Raw genomic sequence first — 16,774 nt, 5'->3', positions numbered from 1 at the left:
CAGGAGAGCCAAGGCAGGGATTTTCCATTTCCTGTTCTTAGGGAAGGAAAGAGGATTGGTGGTAGATATCTAAATGGGTTGTCAACTTTGAACACAGCTCTGAGACTCCCAAATATTTCTTCAGTCCATCCAGAGTTTTGTGAACAGTTGTTCACAGGTTGTTCTTTCAGCCTCTCCTTCCTAAAAGGATGCAGTCTGTTTCAGTTACAGTTGTTTTCTGCAGACATTAATAGTTCACTTGTCCTGTTAACAGGCTGATATCTCTGAGACAATTTAAAGTGTACAGAGGCTGGGGCTGGGGTCTCGAAGAGCAGCTGCAGTAAAGAGGAAAATATCCAGGAGGCTGGAATACAATTATGAAATGAGAAGAAAGAAAGAGCTCCCTAATCTTCTACTCCTTAAGAGATGCTGAAGGTCATGAAAATAAATACAAGTTGTGGAGCTGAATGATCATTTTCCCATGGGAAAGGAAAAATTTATAGTACAGCAGGAGGAGTGTCACTGAGAAAGGTCTGGACTTGTCATTATCTTCTGCACTCTGAACAGGACTCCAAGACCAGGAACAGCAGATGTCCAACAGCAGCTCCATCAGCAAGTTCCTCCTGCTGCCGCTGGGAGACACGCGACAACTGCAGCTCCTGCACTTCTGGCTCTTCCTGGGCATCTACCTGGCTGCCCTCCTGGGCAACGGCCTCATCAGCACAGCCATAGCCTGCGACCAGCGCCTGCACACCCCCATGTACTTCTTCCTCCTCAACCTGGCCCTCCTCGACCTGGGAAGCATCTCCACCACTCTCCCCAAAGCCATGGCCAATGCCCTCTGGGACACCAGGGCCATCTCCTACACAGGATGTGCTGCACAGCTCTTTTTCTTTATCTTCTTTGCCTCAGCAGAGTATTTCCTTCTCACCATCATGTCCTATGACCGCTACGTTGCCATCTGCAAGCCCCTGCACTACGGGACCTTGATGGACAGCAGAGCTTGTGCCACCATGGCAGCAGCTGCCTGGGGCACTGGGGTTCTCCTCTCTCTTCTGCACACTGCCAGTATGTTTTCACTGCCTCTCTGCCAAGGGAATGTTGTGAACCAGTTTTTCTGTGAAATCCCCCAGATCCTCAAGCTCTCCTGCTCAGCCGCCACCTCAGGGAGGTTGTGCTTAACATTTTTAGTTCCTTTTTAGGGTTTGGCTATTTTGTTTTCATAGTGGTGTCCTATGTGCAGATCTTTAAGGCTGTTCTGAGGATGCCCTCTGAGCAGGGATGGAACAAAGCCTTCTCCACGTGCCTCCCTCACCTGGTCGTGGTCTCCCTGTTTCTCAGCACTGCTTCTTTTGCCTACCAGAAGCCCTCGTCCATTTCCTCCCCACCCCTGGATCTGACAGTGGCACTTCTGTACTCAGTGGTTCCTGCAACACTGAACCCTTTTATCTACAGCATGAGGAACAGGGAGATCAAGCACGCTCTCAGGAAGGTGTTGCAATACACACTATTCCATCTTCAATAAAGTGCACGTCTTCCTCACATGATTTCCAGTGATGCTTCTTCATGTGTTATGCATCTTTGATTGTCTGATTGTGTGTCATATAGCAATCCACAAAAAAAATGTTATTGAACTTTTAAATAAAAATTTATTTCACTTCACTAATTTCCGTTTTCTCGCTCCAATAGCTCATGTAAACCCGGAACCACATTCCCTGAATAGGTTAAGGGATACCTAAAATGCTTTCAAAGTAGACTTTTCCTTACCTTTTCTCTCTTCCTACTTTGTCATGGCCTGGGGGAGGTACAGCCACGGACAGCAGCACAACAGGCTCTTTTCATTCCTGCTCTCTTTCCAGTGCTGCAGTGCTCTGAAGTCCTCTCATTTGTGCAGGCCTGAAGGTCATGTGTGTCTCACAACTGTCCTGTGGTCTCTACAACAGCACTCCAGGGCTGCAGTCATTAGGCAGCAATATGAATGGCTGTGTCAGAGCTGGTCTCCTTGCTGGCACTGCCATAACAAGAGGGTCACTTCAGAGCAGCACCAGAGAACTGGAGGCCTCTTCCAAAGCTGGTGTAAGGAATATACCTCAGGAACTGCTCCCTGAGAAGCCCTCGAGATCTTTTGGTGCTCTTCAGTGTGTGACCAGATCAGATGGAATAGTCCCATGGAGATCAGTAAGCGACTCAGGACAGTGCTGTGGTTTAAGGTTTATGGGTTGAGATAAAAAGAAAAGGATAATAATTATGACAAATGTATTTATAAATATATAATATATTTAGTATATTTTCACACATATAAAACATTTGCTGTTGCAAGCATATATGAACTAATCCCTATTCTTACCTGTTTGCAAGTCCAGGACTAGTTGCAGGGCTTTTAACAGCCACAGGGTTCACTGTAGGAGCTGAAGTGTCAGTGAAGAAGTCAGGCTGTTGCAGGAGTTGAAGGACCTCAGAGTTCATTGCCAGAGCTGGAACCACCATAAGGACATGTGATTATGTTGGAGCAGCCACTGGGCTCGTTGGAGGGGTTGGAGAGACCACAGAGCTGTACCTCCTGGCACAGTGCACCTCCCTTGGGTGGCATTTGTTGCATTTTCTTATCGCAATACTTGGAATAGCTACAGGACCTGTAGCAGGAGTGACTGCAGAGCTCATTATGAGGGGTGGAGTGACAGCGGGATCTGTCCCAGAGCTTGGAGCAACCACAGGGCATGAAGCAAAACCTTGGAGCTGCTGCAGAATCTGTACCAGGAGTTGCAGAGGCTGCAGCACTGTCAGCAGATCCAACTCTCTAGATCTGGCACACTGCAGTCATTTGTGCATGTTTGGGATTACCAGGGCCACTGCAGACCTGCCCCCAATATTCTACCAGTTTCTCAGGATCCTTCAGTTGCTCAGAGATGAAGTTCCAAAGACCTGGGGGTGCTCACCGCTCCAGGCAGCTGCCCAGACCGTCCCACACCCCCTGCCATGTAGAGCCTTCTCACCTTGTGGCAGATATCTCACTGATATTCCTGAATAATTGTTTAACCTCAGTCATAGAATCATAGAAACACCAAGGTTGGAAAAGACCTAAAAGATCATCTAGTCCAACCCTTCACCTATTACCAATAGCTCCCACTAAACCATGTCCCTCAACACAACATCCAGTCGTTCCTTGAACACCCCTGGGCTCCCAGAGGAGACTATGTAAAATGTGTAATTCCTAATCATATCGACAATATTACTTCTAAAACCCAAAGAGGACCACAGAGCTCAATGTGCACAAAATTTCACTTTGTCAGCTGCCAATTTTATCATGATACAAACTAAGTTCAAACAGCATACCAAAATAAATACCCTAATCCAGCCCTCAGAGTTGACAAATGCAGCAAGGAAAAGAAGCAGCAAGCAAGGAGCTGTGCAATGCAGCTTCATGAGAAGACTCAACAAGCTATCCAGGTCCTTCTGTAGTTCCCTTCTCCCCTCAGGCATATGAACACTCCCTACCAACTTGGTGTTGTCTGCAAATTTACTGAGTGTGCACTCAATGCCCTCATCAAGATCATCAATGAAGAAATACAGAAGCTATACAGTATTGCAGCGTTTGAGGCACGGACTCAGATGTGAATGATCCAAATCATTTATTACAAGTTCTCACATCCCTTATATACCTTCACAAGTTGTTATTTTCTAACTTTCCCATCCGCCCTTACAACTTTCCCAAACACCTTTACATGTCAACAAAGCATTCTACAAAATACTTTTCAACTGTCCATGCAGGCACATATCCAATCAGAGCTGTGAGACTTCTTCTCCTTGCAGAGGTGTCCTTGGTTCTCATGCTGTTTATCTTGCTCCACAGCTGCTGTTCTGTACAGCTTTTCTTGTATTCCCACACAATATAGATTCCAAAACCCAAAGATGACAACTGAGATGAATTTGCACAAAACTTCATTTTGTCAGCTGCAAGTTTTGTCATGACATAACCAAAGTCAAACAGCATAGCAAAATAAATAACCTAATCCAGCATCCAGATCTGACAAAAAATGCAGCAGGGAAAACAAACACCAAGCAAGGAGATGTGCAGTGAAACTTCCTGAGAAGGTTCAATGAGCTCCACAAAGAGGGAAACAATCAGCATCATGGCCAGCAATTCTCCAGCTCCCACGGAGCCCTGAGTTATCTCGCTCTGGACAAATGTGCTGTTATCTCAACCCTTGGAGCCTCACATCGGGCACCAAAATGATCGTGGTTGTTAAACCCAACATGTGGCTCAGCATCACACAGTGATTGTGCACTGCCCATTCCCAGTGGGATGGTGTAAGAAGCCATGCTTTTACATTACTGTCTCAAAGTTTGCTGAAATGGAACAAGTCCGGGAGCTACGAAAGGGAGATAAGATACTGATCAATGGCCCTTGAGTGGTCTTTTTGTGTTGGCCTATCTCAAGGAAGATGGGCATCCCTGAGGACTAATGGCCCTTAAGTGGTCTTTCCTGTTTGCCCATCTCAAGGAAGATTGACAGCTCTGAGGAAGTCACAAGACCCTGACCCGAGCCGTCCCGAAATCTCTGGAAGGCTGGAAAGAAGGATAAAAAGGGCACGGACAAACCACGGTTTAGTTTGGCATCTAGGTATCCGATCTCAGATCCCTCCACCGTTGTCCTACTGCTGCCTATTCTCTCTTCTGGGATTGCTGCTCGAGACTCTGCTCCGAGGGACCTCGCTGCCCGAGACTCTGCTTCTAGAGACCACGGTACTCTGACCGTCTTTTCTGCGATTCACCGATCTGCTGCTTGCAGCCTGCTACTCCGTTGCTGCTCCCCCCTGCCCTGGACCAACGTTAACAACGTGCTACGGGACGCTGCTGCATCCAGGAGGTGACTATTCCCCGCTTTAACGTAATTCTTGCTCTTTTCCACCTTTTTCTATCGCCTACTTTCCCTTCCCCATCACCCTAATTTTGGCTTTTGTCACTCTCCCTTCCCCATCCCCTCAATTGTCTATTATTTCCAATAAACTGGTCGGATCAACATTTGAATGCTTCTTCTTCTTAATCTCACGCCGGGCATAACATTATTAAAAGAACCTTTGCCTCACTCCTAAATTGGAGCGAGACATTTTTTATTGGCGTAGTCGGCAGGATACCCGTCGTGAGAGTGTTATCCTTCCAGTTTCTCTAAAACTTTTCTGTCTGTTTCTCCTGGAGTTGCAAGGAGCGATTGTGATAACTTAATTTGACGTGTGCACCTCTCCAGGAAGATCGCTCCACATTCTGAAACTTTCTTTCTTACGTGTCTACCTCTCGGGGACGAGTGAATTAATTTTGACTGTTTGCTTTTGTTTTACACGTGTGTGCCTCCCTGGGAAGACTATTTTGCATTGTGGTGGTTTTAAGTATCTTGTGACGTACCTTTGGTTTTAAAAGTTTTGTGTGTGAGCCTCTTGTGGAAGTGGTGTGTGCTTCTCCAAGAAGTTTATTACTTTTTAGAAACTTAGAAGTTATTTCTAACTTTTTTTTTTTTTTTTTTTTTTTCTCTTTTGCTTGGAGGTTGAAGTTTTTCGTTGTGGCTTGCCAGAATAGCCAGGACCGATTGAGGTGTTTACACTTTCTTTGGAAGTGTTGATTGAGTCATTTGGTCTTTTGTGTAAAGGAGTGTTTTGAGCAGTTGTTCGTTTTGTTAAGTGTTTGCCTCTCTGAGGAGATAAGGAATCGCCTCCTCCCTCAGCGTAGATTTCGTTGCCTGTAGATTTTTTTTTGGTTGTGAGTAAAATTACATCTGATATGGAAGGTGAAAATATGTTGTTTGATATCCTTGAAAAGCACGGGTCTCGGCCATCGTCATCAGGGATGGACTGGGCACGTGAAAATTGGTATAATTTGCAGGCTGTTTCTGACCGCATTTGCGTTTTACAACATGGGGCTCGTATCCGAGCCGGGAAAGGCAAATCATTTATTTGTGCAGTACTCGGTGCTGCTTTAAAAGCAGCCGTGGAGTTCCGAGACCAGCAGTTTGAGGCGGAAAACCAGACTATACAGTCGTTACAAGAAACAGTTAAAGCAACCCAGGAACTCGTGAAAGCTTTGCAAAACCAAATTGGAAATCTAGAAGTACAATTGGAAAGAGAGAGACATAATTCGGCCTTGTTACAGATGGCTTTTAAGGAAATTTTAACATATAAAGATACTGGTGACACTGATATTCATGGTGCACCACAAGAAAAACTGTATCCTCAGGAAGAACTAAAAGAAGCAAAAGAAAATTTTGATAAGTTTGAAACCCCAATAGCCCCTCTGCGCCCTCTAATAAAAACAGAATATACCTTTGATAACGGAGAGGACCTGGATCCTCAAATGAATGTTAAAGAAATTCCCTTTTCTGCCACTGAATTAGCAAAACTGAAAAAAGATTTTAGCCGCTCTCCAAAGGAATCAGAAACAGAGTATGTTTGGAGAGTCAGCTTAACTGGTGGAGACCAAATAATGTTAACCGAGAAGGAGGCTGAGGGTTATTGGGGGCCAGGAGTATTTTTGACTACTGGTAATAACCGTGCTCCCTGGTCCCTAACACAGAGGGCTGCTTACTGGGCTGGAGGTCTCAACCCTTTAGAAAGGGGAGACCCTCTTGCCATTAATGGGACAGTTGACCAATTGGTTGAAAGTGTCCAAAAGGCCGCTTGCCTGCAAATGATGTATGACAGGAAATTGCAGCCACGGCACGAATCACCTATGATGATTCCTGTTGACCCTGAACGGATGACTCCATTAATCAGGGGACTTCCAGAATCGCTGAAACCCATAGGTATACAACTTCAAAGTAAAATACAGGCCATGTCCCAGGGAGAGAGAGCTCGAGCTGTTTTAGAGGGAGTTGGTTCTTCAGGCTCTTTACAATCAGGTTATAAGGTATGGACATGGGGAGAGGTTGCCCAAGAATTGATTAATTATGGTAGGAAGTATGGACCGGTGGCTTCATCCACCAGCAGAATTGAGCCAAGGGGAGTAAGGCTCGCAGCAACCACCCTTGCTCTCAGGCCACCTAGCCCAAAATTTAATAGAATAGAAAAGGCTCTAGCCTCAGAAAGAACTGGTAGGCGAAACATTGATCATAAACGTCATGGACTATGGACTTTGGGCTGGAAAAAGGGTATTCCTCGAGAAATAATGAATGGACTTGCAACAGACAGGCTTGAGAGGCTGGTGACTGGTTGGCCAGCTAAACCTGAAAATCTGGTTCCTAGTGCTCCCCCTGCAGTAACAAAAGAATTACCCGAGCAGTCGGGAAACTGATTCCTTCACCCTCTTCAAGTGAGCGGGGGGGTGAAGGATGGATGTTTGTTAGGAGGCTCACGACTAAAGGGAATGATTTGTTAATTACATGTGTTGTTGAACCTAGATTAGTTCCAGTAACGTTTCTGGTAGACACAGGAGCTCAAATCTCAGCTATTAAGAAGGAGGATGCTGATCGTGCTGGTGTAATTTTATCACGCAAAAAGATATTTGTGGCAGATGCCATGGGTGGTGTACATTCACAGACCATGGCCACAGTGAAGCTAAGGCTACCTGGAGAAGAGCAGTCCTGGGAAGTCCCTATGGTTGTGGGAACTCTCCCGCTTAACTTATTAGGACTAGACGTATTGAAGGGTAGAAGTTGGACAGATGATGAAGGGAGAGAGTGGATGTTTGGTATCCCCTCCCTAAATATTCGTTTATTACAGACAGCACCACCACTCCCTCCTTCCCATCTGACTTCAGTTAAACCTTACCCTTTACCTCTGGGAGCACGCACTGGTATTAGCCCAGTGCTGGCCGAACTAAAAGAACAAGGAATTGTGGTACCTACCCATTCACCTTTTAACTCTCCAGTATGGCCTGTCAGGAAACCAAATGGCAAATGGCGATTGACTATTGATTATCGTAGGCTAAATGCCAATACTGGACCACTGACTGCTGCAGTGCCTAATATTTCAGAATTAATAGCAGCTATCCAGGAGCAGGCTCACCCTATTATGGCTACCATTGATGTCAAAGATATGTTCTTTATGGTTCCCCTACACCCTGATGATCAACCCCGTTTTGCTTTTACATGGGAGGGTCAGCAATATACTTTCACCCGCCTCCCTCAGGGGTTCAAACACTCCCCAACTTTGGCTCATCATGCTCTGGCAAAAGAACTTGAACAGATTCCCTTGGAAGAAGGGGTTAAGCTCTATCAATACATTGATGATATCCTTATAGGAGGTGAACAATTGGCACCAGTGAAAATAATGCATGACAGAATAATCAAGCGATTAGAAGAGCTGGGGTTAACAATTCCTTCAGACAAAATCCAGCCTCCAGCTGCTGAGGTGAAATTTTTGGGTATCTGGTGGAAAGGTGGTATGGCCTGTATCCCACAGGATACCCTCCTAGCTCTAGACCAACTCAAAATGCCAGAGAATAAAAAGGAATTACAGCATGCCCTTGGACTCTTAGTCTTTTGGAGAAAACACATTCCTGATTTCTCTATTATTGCCCGTCCACTGCATGACTTGTTGCGAAAGAAGGTATCATGGGAATGGACCCCAGTCCATGAAGAAGCTCTGCAGCTCCTAATTTTCGAAGCTATCACACATCAGTCCTTAGGTCCTATCCATCCTTCTGACCCTGTACAGATAGAATGGGGATTTGCTCAATCAGGGTTATCTATACATCTCTGGCAAAAGGGTCCAGAAGGCCCCACCAGACCTATTGGGTTCTATTCCCGTAGTTTCAAAGATGCAGAGAAACGATACTCTCAAATGGAGAAGGGGTTGTTTGTTGTTAGTCTGGCCTTGCGGGAAGCTGAAAGAACCATACGACAGCAGCCTATAATATTAAGAGGTCCATTCAAGGTTATCAAGTCTGTTATGTCTGGCACCGCCCCCCCTGATGGGGTGGCACAACGAGCTTCTGTCAGAAAGTGGTATGCTCAAATTGAACACTACTGTAATATCTTTTCGGTCACTGAAGGTGCTTCAAAAACACTTGCTATACAGGATGATGTTCTTTCTGCTATTGATGCTGATCTCCCCTCCGTCATCCAGGTTGCTCCTCCCTATTCAGACCAGTTGCAAAATGTCTGGTTCACAGATGCTTCTTCAAAGCGTGAAGGGAAAATTTGGAAGTATCGGGCCGTGGCCCTACAGATAGGGACTAATGTCACTATTGTTACTGAAGGGGAGGGGAGTGCTCAGGTTGGTGAGTTAGTAGCAGTATGGAGTGTGTTTCAACATGAATCACAGTCCACTACACGTGTGCATATTTATACTGATTCATATGCCGTCTTCAAAGGTTGTACAGAGTGGCTTCCCTTTTGGGAGAGAAACAGCTGGGAAGTTAACCGTATCCCAGTATGGCAAAAGGAAAAATGGCAGGAGATTTTGTCTATTGCTAAAGGGGGACAATTTTCAGTTGCATGGGTGGCTTCCCATCAGGAGGATGGATCCCCTGTTAGTTATTGGAACAACAAAGCTGATGAACTTGCTAGGATTGCTTCATTAAGACAAGGAGAACCAGACAGTGATAACTGGGAGAGACTTGTGGAATGGTTACATTTGAAAAGGGGGCATACTGGTGCTCTTGATCTCTATCGTGAAACCCAGGCTCGTGGTTGGCCAGTTACCAGAGAACAGTGTCGTACCTGCATTTCTGCCTGTGATCTATGCCGTTCCCGCCTGGACCGACATCCCTTACAGGATAATCCTCTCCATTTAAGAGAGGGAAAGCACTTATGGGAAACATGGCAGATTGATTACATTGGTCCTTTCCGTAAATCTGAAGGAAAACAATATGTACTAGTAGGTGTTGAGGTAGTCTCTGGTTTATTACAAGCTGAATCCGTTCCTCGGGCAACAGGGGAGAATACTATAAAGGCTTTAAAGAAGTGGTTTAGCATTCTCCCAAAACCCAGTTCCATCCAGTCAGATAATGGCTCTCATTTTACTTCAGGAGCTGTACAAGAATGGGCCAGAGAGGAAGGTATTCTCTGGATTTTTCACACTCCCTATTATCCCCAGGCTAATGGTATTGTGGAACGATCCAATGGCCTTCTTAAGAAATTTCTGAAGCCAGAAAAGAACAATTGGACTGCCCGTACCTCTGATGCAGTCAGAAGAGTTAATGATCGCTGGGGAATTAATGGCTGTCCCCGATTTAATGCCTTCTGTCCTAAGGCCCCACCACCTTTGCCAATTACTCTTAATCCTGATAAATTAGAAAAACCCTCTTATTTTCCTGGCCAACCTGTGTTGGTTGACCTGCCCAATGTAGGTCCAGTACCACTGACCTTAACTGAATCCCTTAACATGTATACCTGGAGGGCTAAGGACGCACGGGAGAAGGAATATAAGATTAATGTTCGATGGATTATTCCCTCATTTTGATCATACTAACAAAGCCCAAGGGGGCGAGCCGATGTCTTGTTTTATTTTGCAGAGGACCTTCGTTGGATCCTGACTGAACACAACTGTTGCTGACTTCTATAATTGGTGTTTTGGTAATATGCAACACTTGGGTGGAATTTCATTTTTGTTTATTAGATGTATCATGTGGACTGTAATTTCTGTAACTATTAGCTATCCCCTGATAGACTTTCGGGAAGAGGGAAATGGTATAAAAAACTCCTTTTTTCAACTAGCTGAACAAGTAGCAAATGTTTATAATTTGAGTAATTGTTGGGTCTGTGGAGGACCCATGGGACTTGAAACCTGGCCCTGGGTATCAACTCCTCTTGCCCCTAAATGGCTGGTAAGCAACTATAGTGGGACCAACCACAACATCTACTGGGAAGATAAGAATACATCTCCATGGCCAGTCCAGTATCCTGCTATGGGAATGTATTGTCTGAATCGTACACAGCCCGGTGGCGTCTATGTTGGGACTAGCAATTGTACTTGGACGTATGGTAAGGTTACTTCACAAATTAAGGGTGGTACAATCAGTCAGGAATGTTGCAAGGGTTTTCTCATTTTTGGTCCTCCACTAACAACACTTTGTTTAATAAAGCTGGGGGTACAGAATGTACCTGGAGCCCTGATGCTGGTGCCTGGAGATGTAGATGGTGCAGAAATGAAAGGGTTACCAGTAATAGTTGGAACTGCAATGTAGAAGGACATCCTTTTGGACCTCTCAACACCACATACTTTCAGGCTAAAGAACATGTAAATAAACTAACTAGCAAATGGAATGGACCCTTCGAGAATGGTTCAGTTGCATTAAAAGGACATTACTGGATTTGTGGTCATCATGCATATAAACGACTACCTGTTAATTGGACTGGGGTATGTTATGTTGGAGTAATCCGCCCGATGTTCTTTTTGCTCCCAGGAAAGGATGGTAGTGAATTGGGCGTCAAAGTATATGATGATCTCAACAGATACAGGAGGTCTATCGACACCTCCATAACACGTGGTAGCAAACAAACTTGGGGCAAAGATGAGTGGCCCCCTCAACGTATAATCAAACACTATGGGCCAGCTACATGGAACCCCAATGAGTGGATTAATGGTGCTCGAGAACCCATCTACAACCTAAACCGTATTATCAGATTACAAGCTGTCCTAGAAATCATTACAAACGAGACAGCCTATGCCCTTGATCTCCTTGCAGATCAAGCCTCACAGATGCGGGCGGCAATACTCCAACATCGCATGGTTTTAGATTACTTGTTAGCTGAAGAAGGGGGTGTCTGTGGCAAATTAAATGATTCCACTTGTTGTCTAAAGATTGATGATAATGGTAAAGTTGTCAAACAAATTGCTGAAGGTATACGGAAAATAGCACATGTTCCTGTCCAAACTTGGAAAAGCCCGGACCTTGACCTTTTCTCCTGGCTTCCAGGTGGACCTTGGGTAAAACGCATCTTATTTTATCTATTATGTGTTGTCGCAACTCTACTGTTTCTTCCATGTATGATACCTTGTTTCATTCAACTTATCCAACATGTTGTATCGTCTATGTATTTTGTAACCTCATCAAGTGATGGGGAAGTCCAGCACATCCGCGCAACACTTGTAACCAAGCAGGAAAAATCCTTTGTAATGATTGCATGAAACATATTGATTCCCCATCCCTCTCCTTTTTTCCTCATGCTTGCTATCTTTTTCTCGCCATCCTGGATCACTAGTGGCCTATTTTTTAAGCAAACTTTGAGTCACGGGGTGGTGTAAGAAGCCATGCTTTTACATTACTGTCTCAAAGTTTGCTGAAATGGAACAAGTCCGGGAGCTACGAAAGGGAGATAAGATACTGATCAATGGCCCTTGAGTGGTCTTTTTGTGTTGGCCTATCTCAAGGAAGATGGGCATCCCTGAGGACTAATGGCCCTTAAGTGGTCTTTCCTGTTTGCCCATCTCAAGGAAGATTGACAGCTCTGAGGAAGTCACAAGACCCTGACCCGAGCCGTCCCGAAATCTCTGGAAGGCTGGAAAGAAGGATAAAAAGGGCACGGACAAACCACGGTTTAGTTTGGCATCTAGGTATCCGATCTCAGATCCCTCCACCGTTGTCCTACTGCTGCCTATTCTCTCTTCTGGGATTGCTGCTCGAGACTCTGCTCCGAGGGACCTCGCTGCCCGAGACTCTGCTTCTAGAGACCACGGTACTCTGACCGTCTTTTCTGCGATTCACCGATCTGCTGCTTGCAGCCTGCTACTCCATTGCTGCTCTCCCCTACGCTTATTTTGCCCCGGACCAACGTTAACAACGTGCTCTGGGACGCTGCTGCATCCAGGAGGTGACTATTCCCCGCTTTAACGTAATTCTTGCTCTTTTCCACCTTTTTCTATCGCCTACTTTCCCTTCCCCATCACCCTAATTTTGGCATTCGCCGCTCTCCCTTCCCCATCCCCTCAATTGTCTATTATTTCCAATAAACTGGTCGGATCAACATTTGAATGCTTCTTCTTCTTAATCTCACGCCGGGCATAACATTATTAAAAGAACCTTTGCCTCACTCCTAAATTGGAGCGAGACAGATGGGGAACAGAACTGGAGTGAAAAAAAGTTCAACTTGTGTGCTGAAATGAAGCTATTTACTAAGAGAGATAAAAGGAGAGGTGTAATAGTTACCACTACATATCTTTTCATATGGAATAGTACGTAACAATTGACGCACAAGCCCTTGCACAGCACTACCACACTGATGCCCAGCTGGCCCCTAGGCAGCAGAACAGAGCTAGATGAACTCCCACCCCTTCCAGTACTCCTCCTGCTTGCTGTCAGATGGTACAGAACGACCCTTTGGCCACTTTAAGGCATCTGTCCTCACTCTGTTCCCTCCCAGCACCTTGAGCCCTCCACTGACCATGGCCTTGGCTCTGTACAACACTCCAGAGATTACCAAGTCCAACCCCCCTACCAAAGAAGGTTCCTTACACCATGTCATAGAATCATAAAATCACCAAGTTTGTAAAAGACCTAAAAGATCATCCAGTCCAATATTTCACCTATTACCAATAGCTCTCCCTAAACCATGTCCCTCAACACAACATCCAGTCATTCCTTGAACACCCCCAGGGTCAGTGACTCCACCACCTTCCTGGGCAGTCCATTCCAGTGCCTGACCACCCTGTTTGAGAAGTAATATTTCCTAATGTCCAGCTTGAATCTCCCCTGCGGTAGCTTGAAACCATTCCTTCTGGTCCTATCACTAATGACATGAGACGAGGCCGACCCCCAGCTCACTACATCCTCCCTTCAGGAAGTTATAGAGAGCAATGAGGTCTCCCCTGAGCCTCCTCTTCTCCAGGTTGAACATTCCCAGCTCCTTCAGCCTCTCCTCATAAGGCCTGTGCTCCAGACCCCTCACCAGCTTGGTTGCCCTCCTCTGAACAAGTTCCAGGGCCTCAATGTCTTTCTTGCAGTGAGGGGCCCAAAACTGGACACAGTACACGAGGTGTGGCCTCACCAGAGCTGAGTACAGAGGAACAATCACCTCTCTGTTCCTGCTGGCAACACTGTTTCTGATGCAAGCCAGGATGCCCTTGGCCTTATTGGCCACCCGGGCACACTGTCGGCTCATGTTCAGCCGAGCATCAATCAATACCCCCAGGTCCATTTCCTCTATACAGTCCTCCAGCCACTCTGCCCCAAGCCTGTAGCGCCGTCCAGGGTTGTTTTAGCTGAACTGCAGGACCTGGCACTTGGTCTTGTTGAACATCAACATCCTTTCCCTTGTCCACCAGACGGGTCACTTAATCATAGAAGGAGATCAGGTTGGTCATGAAGGACCTGCCCATTGTGAACCCATGCTGGCTAGGCCTGATCCCCTGGTTGCCCCGCATGTGCAGAGTGATCTCCCTCAAGACAATCTTCTCCATAACCTTCCGTGGCACTGAGGTCAGGCTAAAAGGCCTATAGTTCCCTGGGTCCTCCTTACTACTCTTTTTGTAGATGGGAGTCACACTGGCGAGCCTCCAGTCTTATGGGACCTCACCAGTCAACAAGCAGTGCTGATAGATGGTGGAAAGCGGCTCGGCTTCTATCCATCTATCACATCCATCCAACACTTCCATCTATACATATCTCAGTCCATCTTTCTATTTTTCTATCAGGGCTAGTACTGTTCTACCCCTGCCCTGGGTTCAGTGCATGATCCATGCTGGTGAGGTGTGGTCTGCAGTGTTGTGAAGGCAGGGGAAGAAGAGGAAGGAGGAGATCAGAGCTGTGTGATACAGCAAAAAGAAATGCTTATCTCTCAGCATCTTCTGGTATCTGAAAGCCATACTGTAACTCACACAGCGAACCTTGTCCACAAGATAAAACAAACAGCCCTGTGGGGGCACAGCCCTTATCTAAACCTGAAGGGGAGGTGGATTTGATCTGAATGCAACCATTCAGGTATGAGACCTGAATTACCTCCTTGGTACAACCTCAGAACCTCAGTCTGATGAAAACCAAAATGTTCCTCTCTCTTTTCCTAGTCTACAGCCTCCAGTGACAAGAACTACTCATACACTACAGTATTTTCTCTCTCAAGCCCGTTAGGTTGTCCCATATACTCGAGAGCTAAGGGCAACTTACCTTTGCCAACATCAGAAGATAAAGTGGATGTTCACGTTGGCTCAGTGAGTTGCAGAGATAGGACAAAAATTATCTTCTGTGTCACACGTTCCTCCCAGAGAAAGTAGAAAGAAAGGCTTGATGTTCTTTCTGTTTACATACCAGTACACATGTAGGTCCCACAGTGCACTGGCCCTGCAAACCAGGACAGCCTCTCTCCTTCCCCATCCCCAGCGCAGATGCATCCAGCTCTGCCATCTCTCCTCACCCACTGCCAACACCCCAAATACTGAAACCTGCTGATCTCAGAGTGTTTGAGCAAGGGCTGAGTCACTGATGAGATAAAGTCAGGTTGAAGTTAGCACAGAGTGAGTTCAGTACACTACGGTTGATTCTATTCTCCATCAGTTTCCTCAGATTCTCTTCTCTTGCTGACCATTCCCTCACTCCTTATCTCAACTACCCTTATTCCCCTTGTTGTTTTTTTTTTACTTTGTATTATTCTTTAAAACTCTTTCTAATTCTCACATTATCCATCTTACAAGGGAGGGGTGGAACATGTACCTTCAGCAGCCACAGTGTTAACAGAGGACATGATAAACCATTGGTACTCACATCTGATCAACATTATCTAACAATCTATCACACCGCCAGTGCAGATCTATTGCATTCCAACATATCACCAGTCCATGAATATTTATTGATTGCACTGAGATCACCAGTGTCCTCTCCCCTTTCTATCTCTTTATCTCTTTTGGCTATCTAGGCATTTTTGTTTTGTTCAGCATCATGACAACTATGTGACTAACACAGCCAACAGAGAAGCTGAACAAGCCATGATGCCCCAGCATAGAGTGCCATCACACACATCTATTTACAGCAGACCAGAAGTAGACACGTGTTATTGTGGTCTTTTACTATCAACCCCACTGCACGTGAAGAAAAAAGGGGGGAAGCTGAAAAACTACATGAAAAAAACACGTTCTTCATATACAAGAGGAATTCAGGTTGTCTGCATTAGGTATTAACAATGCGTTGTTCCGGCAAACTAACCCAAGACTCCTCCCAAACACTCCCATCGTTCAGACCATGCTTGTGCTCTTCCTAATATCTGTAGGAGCAGGCACAGCACTGCAGAGGGACTTTAATGTAATGTCACAGGTGTGACTGCCAAGATTGTGAGCAGGAAGGGTAAAATGGGGAAGAAAACCCACTAATGTCTTTTCAGAACTTGTTCCTGGTGCTAGAAACCATCTTACCTACATAAATGAATGGACACCACTTTGTGGTGCGTAACACCTGACAACACATCTGAACTGAAAGGCAAAATAAGACACAACTATTTTCAGTGGGATAAAAATATACAAGAAAATAAATAAATAAATCACAAGTAAGGAATCAAAATAAACTTTCAGAATCAGAATTCCATCTCCAGAGGTGAGGGAGCACATGGTTATGGTGCTGCCCCATGCAGGGAGCATGGCAAGAGCCAACACCAAGCTGGTGCCTTGCCCTACAGAAGCCTGTTGGCTGGGAAAACTTGCAGCCAGAGTGCCTAAGGCCAATGATACGTAGGCAGGTGGGTGAGCTGGCAGCAGGCAAGGCAAGCTTGCCTGTCAGACAGCCTAGCCAAGGCCTGATTATTTCCACTGAAAGCTTTGGCGGAATCGAAACGTTTCCGTGGAACATTTCAATTCAGTCTAATCAGCATTTTTGGATGGAAAAGTCTTCTGAAGGAAAATTTACTTCCAACTCATTTATTTCCGTGGCCAATGAGTGTGGTGTG

General features: G+C 45.6%; 1 protein-coding gene and 1 long non-coding RNA gene across 2 annotated transcripts; both read left to right on the top strand.

Moving 5' to 3' along the window:
- Positions 1-4,525: 4,525 nt before the first annotated feature.
- Positions 4,526-12,876, top strand: LOC146754623 (uncharacterized). Its single transcript, XR_014938857.1, has 2 exons — positions 4,526-4,846; positions 10,423-12,876. It is a non-coding gene; the product is annotated as an uncharacterized LOC146754623 (long non-coding RNA).
- LOC146754624 (uncharacterized) lies at positions 5,752-9,356 on the top strand. Its single transcript, XM_085527551.1, has one exon. It carries the CDS (start codon positions 5,752-5,754, stop codon positions 7,255-7,257), a length of 1,506 nt encoding a protein of 501 aa, XP_085383677.1. The 3' UTR covers positions 7,258-9,356.
- Positions 12,877-16,774: the final 3,898 nt, after the last annotated feature.

This window comes from Coturnix japonica, chromosome W (genome assembly GCF_054131305.1).
Source record: "Coturnix japonica strain WE chromosome W, WE-NBRP24, whole genome shotgun sequence".
Classification (NCBI taxonomy): Eukaryota; Metazoa; Chordata; class Aves; order Galliformes; family Phasianidae; genus Coturnix; species Coturnix japonica.
The sequence above is the reverse complement of the archived record's forward strand: the minus strand, read 5'-3'. Positions and strand labels throughout refer to the sequence as shown.